At 33.5% G+C, this 16043-nt stretch overlaps 1 protein-coding gene across 7 annotated transcripts in view; it reads right to left on the minus strand.

The window, feature by feature from the left end:
- The window catches only part of LOC145277647 (fasciclin-2-like), a 248853-nt gene that overhangs the window by 124375 nt on the left and 108435 nt on the right, over positions 1 to 16043 (minus strand). For all 7 annotated transcript variants that reach the window (XM_080129239.1, XM_080129237.1, XM_080129238.1 and 4 more), the window contains exon 2: positions 1249 to 1402. In XM_080129239.1, coding sequence (XP_079985365.1) covers positions 1249 to 1402 — 154 coding nt within the window. The remainder of the gene's footprint in view (positions 1 to 1248; positions 1403 to 16043) is intronic.

A 16043-nucleotide genomic window follows, 5' to 3' on the forward strand; every position in this document is an offset into this window, starting at 1 on the left:
ATGAAGGCTTTCTAATCTAGAGACCTCGACAGAGAAGAGGTAGCATTTTGCTGCTTGTTAGGCGAGTTGGGGCTATTTATGTTGAAGGGGTGCAAGTGCTACAAGTTTGTCAAAGAACATTTCATTAATATACTTGTAAAATTTCATGTATGTTTAATTTATGAGAGTAGATTATTCTCGTTCTGTCAATCATCAACAGGCAGAAGTGTGAATTTATTTATGTTATTCTTAGTTATTGTCTCTAGTAACGATTGAACCATCAACCTCTGGAAGATCCATTTAGCTTACATAAGTCAAAACACAACTAAAAAAGGTGAAAGAATTAAAATGATCACAATTATTAATCCTTATTCTTAATGTTTCATTTTCATGAAAATATTAAAATTAAATTATTTTAATGGGTGTATAGTTTTCAAGAAGTGGTCGCATGTTTATGGGTAAGAAAAGCATATTGAAGAGGGATAAGACACCATTAATAAGCAAAATCTGTTGGCAGAGAAAAAGCATGTTAGAAAGTCATGTTCAATTGTTTTGGAAGTAGGTGCTGCTTATTCGCCCATTGTTTCTAGTTGTCTTGGACTTCACCGTGCAATTGGACTCAAGCTACGTAGGTTAAAAAGTAATGTGGTTTGGGATTGTGCAACCATCGCTTCATTATAGACTTCAATTACAGGGGGTATCCATTGTTTTTTGAGACTGAAAGGAAGGTTTCCGCATGTTTAATTCAAAACTGAATTTATTTACAGACAGTTGTGGCTTAACCAAAAATGCTTTTTAGTAGGATAAGATTTCAGTTCTTTTCCATACAAATTTTTTTTTTAAATATGGTAATTAGTAAATTTTTTTAAATATGGTAATTAGTAAATTTGTTTAAAATATGGTAATTAATAAATTTGTTTAAATATGGTAATTAGTAATTTTTTTAAAAATATGGTAATTAGTAATTTTTTAAAATATGGTAATTAGTAATTTTTTTAAAAATATGGTAATTAGTAATTTTTTTAAAAATATGGTAATTAGTAATTTTTTTAAATATGGTGATTAGTAATTTTTTTAAATATGGTGATTAGTAAATTTTTATTAAAATATGGTAATTAATAAATTTTTTAAAATATGGTAATTAGTAAATGAATAATCAAGTTATGCACTTCTCAGTTTAGCACGATCCATTAGCTTCATGAAAATTAAACAGGTATTGCATTCTAACTTTTATCAGAGTGAGAACATAAAAGTAAAAGACATAGTTACCGATTGCCGTTCTTTATCTCCTCACCATTGGGATTGTACCACCTGACGACGGCTTCCACATTTCCTTCATCAATAAGTTTACAGTCTAGAACAATGTTGCTTCCAGAGGTCTTTACCTGCTCCGTATTAGGGGTCAATTGGAGTTCTATTCCATCTAAAAAGAAAAAATATGTATATATGTAAGTAAAAGAAAAGAAACTAAAAACAGAAAGTACAATAATGATAAGTATCACTTTCAAACATTTATGGAAAAAAAAAAAAAAAAGAAAAGTATCTTGTGGTATCTACTACCACACATAGTACCACAGGGAAGAGTTTTTCTAAGGTATATACTTTGGAGTCACTATTTCATTTTTTTTTACATTTGAATCCTGTAATTGTTAAATACTTTCTAAATTCATACAAAACAAGGTGTAACCAGATTACAATAGGGTGATTAAAAAAAAAAAAAAAAAAAATGGCAGGATAATAAATATTATAATCTAGATGATAACATGATGTAGGTCAGGTGTGGACAGGTGTCACATTCAGAATGCGACTGCAATTGTTTTGATAATTTCAAGCTGGGGTTTGATTTTTTTTAAACAGCCTTTGTTAAAAAAAAAAGAAAAAAAAAGATTGTTTTGCTCATTTTATTAAAATAAAAAGTTTAAAAGACTGTTTTACACTCAGTAATGAGCTTTGGAAGATTATTGGTGAAAAAACACAATCGCCAAAAGATAAGCATGTTATTATTTCTAGTTGCCACTTAAAAAAAAAAAAAAAAAAAAAAAAAAAAAAAAAAATCACTTGCAAATGCGGCTGTTTCACTTGAAATGTAAAACCCTGGTTCAACATTTTTTCATTGGAAAATCTCTATATTTTTTATATATTTGACAATCGCTGCATCTGTTAATTTCATCTACCAGAATTACAAAATAACCAATAAAAAAATAATTGACACACTTTCCGGCTTCTTTATTCTAATACAGTTACATAGAAATTTCCATTTCAAAGAAAAAAAAGGTCCCTTAAAAGTAAATCTATATTAAATGCAATGTTTGTTATTACTTTAGATTTTTAATTGCACTGTGATTTCGTATGTACACTTCGATTCTAGGACTTTCAAGTAAGGAAATTTTTTTATTTCAATGAAATTGTCCAAGTTCAGTTTATTATTCTTAATTACCAGTCATTCTTTTATTTTATAAACAATTGTTTTATCAAAATTTAACATAGTGTCACCCATGTTTAAAGCCAACAGTGAATATATTTAAAATACCGAAATTAGATATTTTATAATATACTGATTTAGTGATATTTAGTGGGTTGCCTTTTTTGCATGACAATAATAAAGTACACCCACTATAATCAAGTTTGCAGTTTGTGTGCATGTGGACAAACAAATCGTCAAAGTTGGATTTTTTATTCTTGATTATTAGTGATCCAGTTTTAAAGCCTACCTTTTATTTAGTTACAATGATTTTACTGATATTAACTGAAAGGTTGATAATTTTAATCAGAGTGATTACTTTTTTTTTGTTTACTGTTTCTTTTAGTCAAAATTACTCAACTCACATATTATTTCTTGAAAAAAAGAAAGAAAAAACAGAACTTACTAAAAAATATTTAATGAAATATTTTTTATACTAATAAAAAAGAAATTAAATCCACTAGAATGCATTTTGATTTCTTGAAAATCAAGTCGGTTATTTTAATGAATTATTTCATAAATGTTAATTTTCTGATTTTACATGTCTTTGTTATTCCTCATTTTTGTAACTTATTTAATTTAATAATTATTTAATAATATTTTTTTTTAATAATTGTTACATTTTAAAAATAGATTATTGAAACAATTACCTTAACCTCTGGGCTTATGCCTAATAGGGACAGCTAGTATATTGATAAAATTGTGACCATTCTCACGCATGTACATTGTTTCTTGTCTACGCACCATTTTTATTTATTACTAGCAGGACCCATTAACCGGAGTTGCCCGGTTGACCCCCCCCCTTCATAAAAAATTAAAGTATTGTTATTGTTGGTGCCCCCCCCACCTCCTTATGTTAAAAACGGCTTCCAGAATAGACAACCCCAACTGCCTCATGTTAAAAACGGTTTTCAGCATAGACAAGCAGTTAATGTTTAATTTAGTTAGTTTTTTTTAACACGATTTTCTTCTGTAGAGAGCAATACCATACTGTATAATTTATGGAACGTTCATTTATTCATTGTAGAAGTGGATTCTGGAATATATGAATAGTCAGTAATCAGCCAATCAAAATGGGCAGAATGTGAGAAGGAAGAATTTATTATTTTTGAATCAGGAAATGGGAAGATCATGTTATGTGTATGTATGTATGTAATGGTGATGCAAGTACAATAATGTAGTAAAATATAGAATTTGCCCCAGTAGCAGTGGGAGCACTAAATATTGAGAGAAAAATAGGAACTTCTTCCTCTGTAGGTGTGGTGATTGTGATGGTGTTGCTCAGCGAATGTAATGTAGCATTTTATTATCACAAGTGAAGGTGGCAGAAATGATGGTTATAAGCTACATAAGATAGTGGCTGTACGAGTAGATATATTGAATTTGTATGAAGCATCTGTTGTTGCAAACTTATACTTTGATCCAGAGGGAAATTTCTGCAATCAAAATATTATATATGGAGATAATGAAAGAGTAAAATAATTTTTTAAAAAAGAATTTCAAAATTAAATCCACAATAATTCATTTCTTTGTAGACAAAATCATTTACATCTATTAACACTTGGAAAACAAAGGAATAACTTTGAAAGGAATTTGAAAGCATAAAAAGAATATAGTTTCTGAATTTTCAATTATTAGCAAATCGCCATTATCATAAGATTGAAAGTTTTGAGAACTATTTACATATAAGAATAGTATTAAAAGAAAGCACTAGTTATAATTCCATAACAATTTTGTTCAATTAATAATTAAATCATTAAATTATAACTTTAAACACAATAAAAACAATAATTTGGCCATGTAAAAGTGTCACATTTGAAAATTGAAAACAAAAAGGAGATAATCACGTTAGAGTAACATCTCTGTAATAATCAAACTATCAGGGAAGATGTTTTTCTTGCCTTTGATAAATACACATTCATCCGTCTCCATGTTCTTACATCTCACTTTCTTTCAACCGATCTGTAATTCCACTGCACTTCTTGTGTACCCAATGCTTAGCGGTACTACAAAAAGGTGAGGCGTTAAACACTCCCTTTCCATAAAATGAATGGTTTTAATGGAATATCTCTTTCTGAAGGATACCAAAGTTTAATAGAAATTTTCTTAAATCAATGGAGGTATCTCAACCAAGTTTTTCTTTAAGATCTAATCAGTAGTTACCTATGACTAGGATTATTTATATCCAAATTATGTTTATATCCATATCACTTGACCAATCAACACAACAGTTGGTTAAATATTAATTACAGCCTGATTTAATTTGGAGATATTTAGGAAAAAGTCAAACTCAAGGAAACGCTAAATTTCATTTTCACTGATAATTTTGTTGATTTTAGAGACTCACTACTTGCCCCATATTGTACCCAGTGAAGTCTACATCATATACGACCATCACAAGTTTGACAGAATTTCAATTTACATTGTCAGATGGATATATAGTCTCACAACTGATTTGATGTTCTTTATTATTTAAAGAATTACGAAAAAAAAAAAAATAAATGCTTGAATTAAAAAAAATTTGTTTTAAAAGAAATGTTCTATTTCTTAGGCAATATCAGAGGTACAGATTTAGCAAAGTTACCCCCCCTCCCCTAAATGCAGTAGTTATGTTGGCTGCTTCTAACAAGAAGCATGGAATCGATTTAACGTTCTATAAATAGACACAAAATATTCTGCATATCTAATGAAACGGATATCTTTTTTTATTTACATTTTTACTACCTTCATAGCATCAAACTGGCAAAGTTTTTGGGATTTTCATGGAAAAGAAAAAAGTTAAATGGAAAGAAGTGGTTGCGAATGAAAAGGATTTAAAGAAAGAGAGACACTATTTTGAACAACTATGAAAGGTTACTTTGGAAGGTGTTCAAATTACAAAAAAAAAAAGCTCTACATTTAAGTAATCATTTTGTGAATTCTTGTTGTAAAGAGATGAAGACGCACAAACCTATTTTAAACAGCTCTTTAATGAAATGTCGAAAATTTAATGCAGACTCAGGAACTGGCAAGCAGAGTTAGAAATTTATTAAATCTATTGCATTTATATATGTGCTTGAAAATGAGAAAAAGTTCTACACTTCCTTTTTAAGTAGTGAATTCTGATCAGTGTTGGTGCCTTATTAATGGTATGGCATAATATATGCAACTTTCAGACAAAAAAAAATTGACGCAAAAAAGCAGCTCTGCAAACAGAGACGCAAGATAGAAAATTAAAGGTTATAGAATCAGAAGAAAACAGATAAAGCTTATGTTGATTAAACTGTAACATAGCCCCCCTCCCCTCCTTTTGTTTTGCTGAGGTAAGAGTGGGGATGGGTAGGAAAACTTAAAAACAAACGCTCACTTATCTTTCCAGTGGGGAATTCTATTAGAATTTGTGGAAGCATATTTCTCTTATCAGTTGGTTTGCAAATGAAGACATGGAAAACATAAAAGGAACTTAAATCGCTTTTAATTGTCATAAAATTCTTTTATTTGATTCAACAGTTTTTTATACTCTTTTATTCTTACAGTATACCCCGTATTTAAGAATTCAGGTGATAAGTCATCTCCTTCTCAGTACAGACCAATAAGTCTCCTGTGTGTCATGAGTAAGCTGCTGGAATCCATATTAAATAGACAACCACCTCAGCAGAAATAACCTTCTTAGTGACATGCAATATGGTTTCCGTTCTGCTAGATCTACAGCAGATGTGCTAATGGTTATATCTCATAGGATTAGTGAATCTCTCGAAAAAGGCTTCCTTTCTAGGGCAATTGCTCTTGACATATCAAAGGCCTTCCATAAGGTATGGCATAAGGGCCTACTTCACAAGATTTCCAGCTACGGTATAACTGGAAATGTTTTCTCAATTATTAAATCATTTGTCTCTGACAGGCTCATAAGACTAGTGGTTGATGGGCAGAAATCAGAAGCCCAGAGTATTAATGCTGGAGTCCCTCAAGGGTCCATCCTGGGCTCAACTCTCTTCCTGATCTACATCAATGATCTCCCAAAACACATACTTAAATCATTCGTTGACATCTATGCTGATGACACAACCATCTATGGCAACACATCAAAGGCTGTAAATGACAAAGTTCTCTCTGATCTTGAGCACGTGGTACAGTGGGGGAAGACGTGGCTGGTTACTTTTAATGCATCTAAAACCAAGCTACTTTCTTTACATCATCAACGCTCTGATCCCCATCTGGCATCAATTGAAATGGATGGCTCTCGTTTTGGGGAGGCTCCATGTTTTGACAAGCTTCTGGGTTTGACCTTTACTCCAGAACTGAAATGGAACACGTACATCAGGTCTGTTGCCAAGGTCGCTGGGAAAATGGTAGGATCCTTCTACCGCTCCAGAAGATATCTCACTACTGATGCAATTCTCTATCTATATAAAAGCCAAGTACGTCCAAGGATGGAGTACTGCTGCCACATCTGTGCAGGAGCTGCTAAAAACAGCCTGTCCTGCCTTGACAGAGTACAAAATAGACTTTGTGGCTTAGTGGGAGATGCCTTTTCTTTTCCCTGCAACCTCTCTCACAGAAGAGACGTTGCGAGCCTGTCTTTGTTTTATCGTTACTTCCATGGCAAGTGCTCGTCTGAGCTCTAATCTATCATCCTCCTTTGCCAATCTTTCACGATAAACACCCATCCAGCTGAAACCACTGTCAATGATTTTCTCCACTCTTTATCTGTGCCTAAATCAAAACGTAGATTCCATGAACAAAGCTTCTTTCTTAGAAGTGCACGCCTGTGGAACTCTCTTCCGTTTGCATGTTTTTCACCTGACTACAACTTGGATGTCTTCAAATCCAACATAAACAAATTCCTAATGAATCGCCCCCTTAAGTAAGAAACTTTATCAAATCTCCAATACTAATAATTACGATACTATCCCATTGATTACTGTACACGCAATAACCCTTATCCCCGAGTGGATTCTGGGCCTTGATAAGTGGTGACCACCATGTAAAAAAAACAAAACAAAAAAAAAACAAAACATCGGTTTTCATTATTTTTTTAAATCTCACAATCTTGTATACAAATTCTATGAACACATTCTTCACTAAATTAAAAAGAAACTAACCTACCACATTTTTAATTATAATTTGTATCACCACTATTAGCTCAACCTTCAGCAATTTCATTACAAATATCATAAATCCAAATTGAATTAAATCATAAAATCTGCATGTCTTGTTTACCAGATTATATAATATAAACAAGTGTTCCACACTCTTTACAAAAATGCATGTTTAGTACAATTGTCAATATTGAAAACTATAATAGTAATGATATACATGCTGTATTTTTATGAGGGGGGTATGGGGTGTAGTTTGCTCAAAATTGGAGAAATTTTAGTTTTAATTTGAGTTTTAAGGGATATAGTCTCTCGGCAGTCAACCACTGATGCAGGCAAGGTGCTCTGAATTGTTAGCGAGATGGTTAATAATAATTTTGTGGGTGTTTACAACTCAGTTGCTGAATGTCAGAGAATAAATGAAGCTCAGAGAAACAAGGCATTTAGAGTATGATAGGTGTCTAGTGTGTGCATTTACAATGATAATGTACAGAAATTGTCAGCACACTACCAATCAGAAATTCATTAACAAACAATATCTTCTTGCCAAGAAAATAATACAGTGCTGACAAAAATGTTTGCCAATGCCACAAGACAATACTATAGCGATACAGGGATAAACATCATAAATGTTCGAGAACTTCTAATGGAACAAACATTAAAGTTCAACCAAAGAAAAAGTTCATCAGAACTTGTGCAGCAGTGCACTAGCTTATCGCTGATAAAAACTCAGGAAGGAATTGGGCTTTAACGTTTCCTAACACTTTTATATGCATTTTTGAACAAACACAGAATTATATTTATGGTGTACGAAAAGATAAAGTACGAGGGGCGTGCAATAAGTAATGCCCCTGACCCACTTCCTATAGCAGTAGAGCAACGAAACTTGGCACAGTTATTAGTCTTTCTCTACATAGAAACCACCCAGAGTTATACATTTCTCCCATCGTTTGATGCAGCTCTGGAGACCGTTTTTGTAGAAAACCCCAGGTTGGTCCTCCAACCACGACGTGACTTCAGAAATCAAGGCTGCATCATCTGGGAAACGCTTTCCTTTCAAAAACAACTTCATGGCTGGGAAGAGGTGAAAGTCAGAGGGTGCAAGGTCAGGAGAGTAGGGAGGATGAGAGATGATTTCATAACCACACGCCCGCGCTTCTGATCTGGGGACATGCGAGTTGTGGAATTGAGCGTTGTCCTGCAGGAGGAGGTTACCTTTGCTGATCTTGCCCCGCCTCTTGATTTTGATAGCTTCCCTTAATTTCCTCAAAAGTGAAGCATAATAGGCTCCTGTAATTGTGGTATCCTTTGCCAAGAAATCTGTCATCACTACTCCGTCCTGGTCCCAAAAGACTGTGAGCATGACCTTGCCAGCAGAGGGCTGCACTCTTGCCTTCTTTGGAGGTGGTGAGTCCAAGTGCTTCCACTGCATTGACTGGGATTTGGTCTCATAGTGATGGACCCAGGTTTCATCCTGTGCAATCAGTCTTTTGAAAAACTTTAACTCATCTTCTTGGCACATTTCCAAATTCATCCTCGAGCACTCAACGCGTTCTCGCTTCTGGAATGGTGTGAGCAACCTGGGAATCCATCTGGCAGGCACTTTATGCATATGCAAATGGTGATGAATGATAGTTTCCACGGACCCTGTATTAATTTTTACATCTTGGGCTATTTGGCAAATAGTAATGCGCCGATCTTCAAAAATGGCAGCCTCAACTTGACGGACAGATGCCTCATCAATGGCAGAAAGGGGGGGGGGACCTGGTCTGGGAGTTGTTTCCACAGACTTCCAGCGATGTTTGAATTCACGATGCCAGCGTTTTACAAGGTCATACGATGCGGCATTATCAACATAAGTTTCTTTCATTTCATCAAGTCTCCTGTGGTGTGCGTCCTTTCAAATACAAAAACTGGATCACTGCTCGACATTCAACAGGCTCCATTTCACACCTGACTCAGTTCAAACACCTATAAAACAGAAACCACAATTAGTTCAGAGCTGTAATTTGCCACATAACCCGTAGAGATATAAATCATTGCACATGCAAAATTTCAGCTAGATCAGACAACTGGAAGTGGGCCAGGGCATTACTTATTGCACACCCCTCGTATCATGGATACCTATACATACCAATAAATTTTAAAATTCTTTAAATACTACTATAGCAATATTTGGACGTGAGTGTTAAAATAATGTCAGAAATTAAATTTTCCCCATAAGGGTTAGATGGGAAAGTGGATAATTGTACTAGAAATATAATGAAATGTCAAAGTTAGTGCTAACTAGCCAAGAAATGACATCATGGACAGATCCCAGAGTGATAGATAGCCAAGATGATAGTAAAATATTTCTTTTTGTTAGATTCAGGCATCTTTTTCAAAGCTCTACCCTTGATGGAGAGTAGAGGAAGTGAAGATTATGTAATAGGTATGCAATTTCATAGTATGCTGTAGAAAATCAAAAGAATTTGGTGTAGGAATGTTGTTGGTGTTTTTGATTGTTACATTTTCTCAGCAATCATCACAAAAAAACAGAAAAGTAACACTTGCTATCATCACAAGAGGAAGAGAACAATTCAGTTTCTTCCATTAAATCTGTAAAATATTGACAGTAAAAAAACTGGCAAAGAATTGAGCTTTCTTCCTGTCTACCGAAAACTAAAGCAACTATCATTACAAAATTTCTTTCCAAAGAACTTCTCATTTATGGAATACAATATGACAGGTGTTTCCCAGCTGGTCGTTTTTAAGTCCAATGTAAACTAATTCTTATTGAACTGCCAATTTAGATAATCAAATTCTGACCATTTAACTTGCCGTTAATCCTCTCAATGGTGTTGTTCATCGACAAATCTAATCCTCATCCTCGAGTGGCCTTCAGCCTTAATAAACAGTGAATCTCAGAAGAATGAAATACAAACTGAACCTCAAAAATGCCACTTATGAATTTATTAAAATTCACAAACATTTCTACAATCCAATCATATGTTTAAAAAGAAAAGTCTTTGCCTGACTAATCAAACAAGTTTCAGTCATGAACGTCAAAGTTTTATTTTTTTTTGTTATTGTTTTACCACCATTCCATAACAATACATGGATACAATGTACAAAATTGTCGATAACTGACACGCTCCTTTCTTGACATTGTCACGTTTTTTTCTGTAGTGGCATTAGTCTAGAGATCGTTTTCATGGATATTATCAGATAGTCCGACAGATAAAAATATGGGTAGGAGTGTTAAAATGAAGCCTATTCAGAGTCACACCTAGTGTCTGTCCCCATATCATTGAAAGGTAGTAAAAATATCTTTACATTCATAACTGAATCCGGGTGGATAAGTCAGGTATAAACTGAAAATTATTTATACAAAATTATGGTTAGACTTGTCAAAAGATTGTTAAGTGGCTTTTGATTTTTCTTCGTTTTTTGGGGTGGATCAGGTGGGTGTGTTATCACTCTGACACATGAAATCAAAATTCCTTCCTAATTCAGATGCAAAGAAATAAAACCAACAGGTGTGTACATATGGCATTTTCTATCAATACAGATTATATCTATACTCCTATAATTTTTTTTTTTGTATTAATATTCATATTAAAAACCATTTTTTACATTTATTTAAAAAGAAAATACAATTTTGTTATATATAGGTCGTGGAATTGCATTCATCTGCAAAAGATCTAGCTAATTTGCATATTCTTTTAAATATTCAGTTTAATTAATTCCCTATTAGTTTATTCAGTTTTCTCATAGGATGATCTATAGTTAACTATTACGCGTAATTATATTCATGAAAATATTCTACATGATTTATACTTGTGTAATATTTGTGTAAAAAGGTTATAGTAAACACAAGCCCCTTTCTGTATATGTTTATGTATGCGTATATATATTTGTTCATAAAATTTTGCCTACCAAACTCTTCCATCAGTTTTGGTCCACAGACATGAAAATTAATATATAGGGTATTCGAACCCATGCAAAACTTTATATTTCGTTTTCAGCCGGAGAAAAAATCAGTGCAAAAGTGTGAAAATTAAGAATAGAATTTGCAAGGTGATAGTTGAACGACGGCATTACGAATATGCATGCATAACGTAATAGCTATTGCTTCATGTTTTAATTTTTAGCCTTGCAGCAAACATGTCTTCATAACTCAGGCATTAATGTCAAAGGAAAAAGTAAATCATAAGCTAAACGTTTTGGTTTTGATTCTCGGTGGTGGCGTACAAGTCATTTTTTAAAAAAAACTTTAAATCATTACTATATATTGGGTCCAATATAATCTATAATATAAATTTCACCTGTCTATTTAAATGTATGTAGGTATGTTTGTATGTCTGCCTAAAACTTTCGATTGAAGCAACGGATTTTCATGAGATTGGTATCGTTTTGAAGCTTGACCCTTCAGATGACAAATATCCAAAATATTGGTTAAAAACATTAATTCCTTTACCCTCAACTCGGCACTTTTCTATAGGGAGGGGGGGGGGCGCTTGTTTTTGCCGATGTTTTCGAAAGTCATCCCCTCTTTTCAATTTACTAACCTAAATTTAAATCTTAACCACTTCCGGTTTGGCGATGGACACAAGATGTCATTTTTTTTTTTTTTAACGTTCGTTTCCTCTTTCATGATATGGGTTCGAGCCTACTACCACTTTTTTTTTTTTGCTCAACACACACCTCAAAACACCCAAGCAACTCTGAGCACCCAGGCTAGTCTATTTTATAAATCTCACCTGTCTGTTTAAATGTATGTATGCCTAAAACTTTCGACAGAGCGACGGATTTTCACGAGACTGGTATTGTTTTGAATCAGACAACAAATATCGAAAAATTGGCTAAAAACATTAATTCCTTCACCCTCAACTCGGCACTTTTCTACAAGGAAGGGTTGCTTATTTTGCCGATATTTATCAAAATCATCACCTCTTTTCGAATGACTAGCCTTAATTTAAACCTTTGCTCCTTCTGGTTTGGCGATGGACGCAACGGCAAAGATGTCACGGTTTTTCTTTTTCACATTCTTTTCTTCCTTCGTGGTACGGGTTTGAATCAGTCTGCCTGCCTACTACTTTTCTTTTTTTCTCAACATGCACACCTCCAAACACTTGGGAAATGCCGGGCACCCAGGCTAGTGTATTATATAAATGACAAAATAGGAATGAGTATTTGTATATGTCCACGAAAGGCTTTTTGAACCAGGCTTCTCGCATCGGTTAGATTCCACAAGAAGATTTTGCATACTTCCCAGATTGTAATATTTCGCATTCGCAAATGGACATCGTCTCTATCTTTTTTTTTTTTTTTTTTTTTGAACGAGTTAAACAAAATTCCCATCATGCCATCGTCTCCAGTGTTTGTGTCTTTTTCGTATAAATAAAGAGAAACTTATTGAGCCGGGTAGTATCTGTTCTGTAATTGGTCCTTGGTCAATAAAGGAGAAAACTTTCATACCGAGACAATTATTTATCTGGATACTGCCAGAGTGCCCTCTTTTTAGGGTAGCTAGTTTCCCTCCACATTAAAAACGACTGTGTCTAATTTGCTTTCGTGGGAGGTTTAAAAGCAACGCCATTTTTGTAAGTCATATTTTGATTGACTACATTAAATTTGAATGCTTTAGACTTCTGGTCGCGTCATGGAGCAGCGGTAAGACGTCAGATTTTCTTTCATTATCTTTTCCGCCTTCGTATCACGGGTTCAAGCCTGCCTGCCTACTACCACTTTTTTTTTTTTACATCTCCAAACACCCAAGCAACACTGGGCACCCAGGATAGTCTAATATATAAAAGGCAAAATGTGTGTGTTTGTCTAATTGCCAAATCTTCTGACAGACGCGTCAAAACCAGTATAGGTTTCAAGCTCGATCCTTCAGACAACAAATATCGAAAACTTAGCCAAAAACATTAATTCCTCAACTGGGCAGTTTTTGCGTCACCATTTTCACAAGTCATTGTCACCTTTGATTGACTACGCTTAATTTTGACGTTGCGTGGTGGAGACATTGGCTAAGACGTTGGGCTTCTTTTTTTGTTTTCTTCCTTCGTGCTACGGGTTTAAATCTGTCTGCCTACTACCACTTTTTAAACACCTCTCTCCACCCAAACTGCCTACTGTTTTGATTTTTTTTTTTTTTACAACACACCCGAGCAACGCCTGGTAGCCCTGCTAGTATAATAAATACAAAATCTGCATTAATCAAAATATCATATTTAAGCATATTTTACGACTGGGCAATGCTAGGCGGCCTACAAGTATTACTATGAAGTGTCTTCAATCTTTGTATATATCAACAAAAAATTACCCAGAGGGGTTGTTAATTCACACATGATATACGGCGAAAGAGTGAAAAAGAGGGTGTGATATCAATCAAAAGAGATAAGTAAATCTACACGAAATATTTGTGCTAGGAAAAGTGTTTTTGCTTTATTTACTAATCAAATAAAATTAGGTTCTACTGACTATTGTCTATTAATAATTTAACATAAAACAAAAATGATAAAATTAAAATCAATTTTCTTGCAAATTAAATATTACCACATTAATGTTTGTTAGATATTTAAGAGTGGAATTTATTTCCAACAGTATTATGTATCACATTGCCTTTTTGTTGATGCTTATGTTTGCATACTTAATAACATTAAACAAAAAGAGAATAACAAAGTGAAATATGAGACTTGCTCATTGAACACAACTATATACAATGCTAAACATCTTTTGTACCTCTTTAAATTATCTTTTGGATTGTTATTCAGACAGCTTAATCAAACATGTCTCACATAATAAACAGTTTTGTTTTTTGTAAGTTTGATTCCAACAAACATGATACAATCTGATTTTATTACACTTCTATACTGATGTATTATTATTCCCATTATTATGCAACCTTTATACGTTGGCTTTTTATGTTGGTTGTCAATAAAGGAACCAGAAAGATTATCAGCCATAAAGACAAAAATGTTGCATTGAACTTCTGATCAGAATCGACTTGACCATGTCTGAGATGTCAATATTTGCCAGCATAATGTTACATCAATCTCAGATAAAATGTGGAAATATTGTGACTGCTGGTCAGACATATACTGTGACCAAGCATAGTCATGAAAATGGGATTCAAGTTGGAAAAGGCTGAGGGGGCAGCTAAAACAAAGGATAACCTACACTAAGAACTCAAGATAGTCATACAATCATCTTGATCAAGACTGACCATGTATGATGGAGGACAAATCCAGTAGAAATTCTGCAGCATAAAATATGATGTAAATGATGATAATGAAGATATAGAATGGAAAATACTAATCAGGTTTCCAGGTTCAACAAAGAATTATTTGCCTCTAACAAAACTGAAAAAAAAAAAAAATATGAGTAAAAGTGTGTGTGAGAGAGAGAGAGAGAGAGAGAGAGAGAGAGAGAGAGAGAGAGAGAGAGAAAGAGAGAGAGAAAGAGAGAGAACACTTCTCAACCCATATACTCAACAAATTCTTGATCTATGGATTTGAAATTTAGTATATAGGAGATTCAGATTCAGACTTGTGAAAAACTTTCTAATCTGTTTAGATCCAGAAAAATGGGTGCTAACGGGTCAAATTTGAAAAGTTGTTATGTGGGGGTCATCGGATTTTTATCTGTTTGCCAACTGTTTCACGAATGCACATATGCTGCAATGAAACATGACAGCTTCTTTATCTTAAGAATAAGATTGTTTGAAAACACTTTGTAAATGTAGTCTCAAGCTGATCTAATGATTATTGTATTTGACTCCCGGTCTTCAGGTTTTGGTTTCGATCTCAGCTAAAGTTTTTTTTTTTATTTACAAGTGAATTGTAGAAAAAACATAATACTCGCATGTACATGTCTCAGTTTCTTTCTGCTTTTGCTTAAATTTTTAAAAGGAATGTAACGTTACATTTAATACTGGGCAACACCGGGTACATATATGAGAATGTGTGCAAGAACAATTCTCAACCTATATACTCAACAAATTTTTGATCTACAAACTTTAAATTTGGTATATAGGGTATTCAGACACGTAAGAAATTTTTTTAATCAGTTTTTATTCAGAAAAAGGTCTACTAAGGGATCAAATTTGAAAAATTGGTATGTGGGGAAGGGGTCATCGGATTTTTACCTGTTTGTCAACTGTTTCACGAATGTGCATGTGTGAACTGTTCACATGACAGGATTCCTTATGTTAATAAGTAGGTTTGAAAACACTTTTTAAAGATAACGTCAAGCTGGCCTAATGGTTATCGTACTTGATTTACTGTCTTTAGGTTTTGGTTTCGATCTCAGCTTGAGTATTTTTTTTTTTTTTTTTTTTAATTTACAAGAAGCGAACTGTTTAGAAAAAAACAATACTCACATGCGCATGTCTCAGTTTGTGTATTAATTAAAATATAATATTTATGTATATTTAATGATTGGGTAATGCCGAGCAGCCTGCTAGTAATATATCTTGCAAAAGAACAAGAAATAATAAGTGCATTTGCAGGTGTAATTTTCAGATGCTACTTGTTCTGTAA

This window comes from Euprymna scolopes, chromosome 6 (assembly GCF_053919585.1).
Source record: "Euprymna scolopes isolate OS-2025 chromosome 6, ASM5391958v1, whole genome shotgun sequence".
NCBI lineage: Eukaryota > Metazoa > Mollusca > Cephalopoda > Sepiida > Sepiolidae > Euprymna > Euprymna scolopes.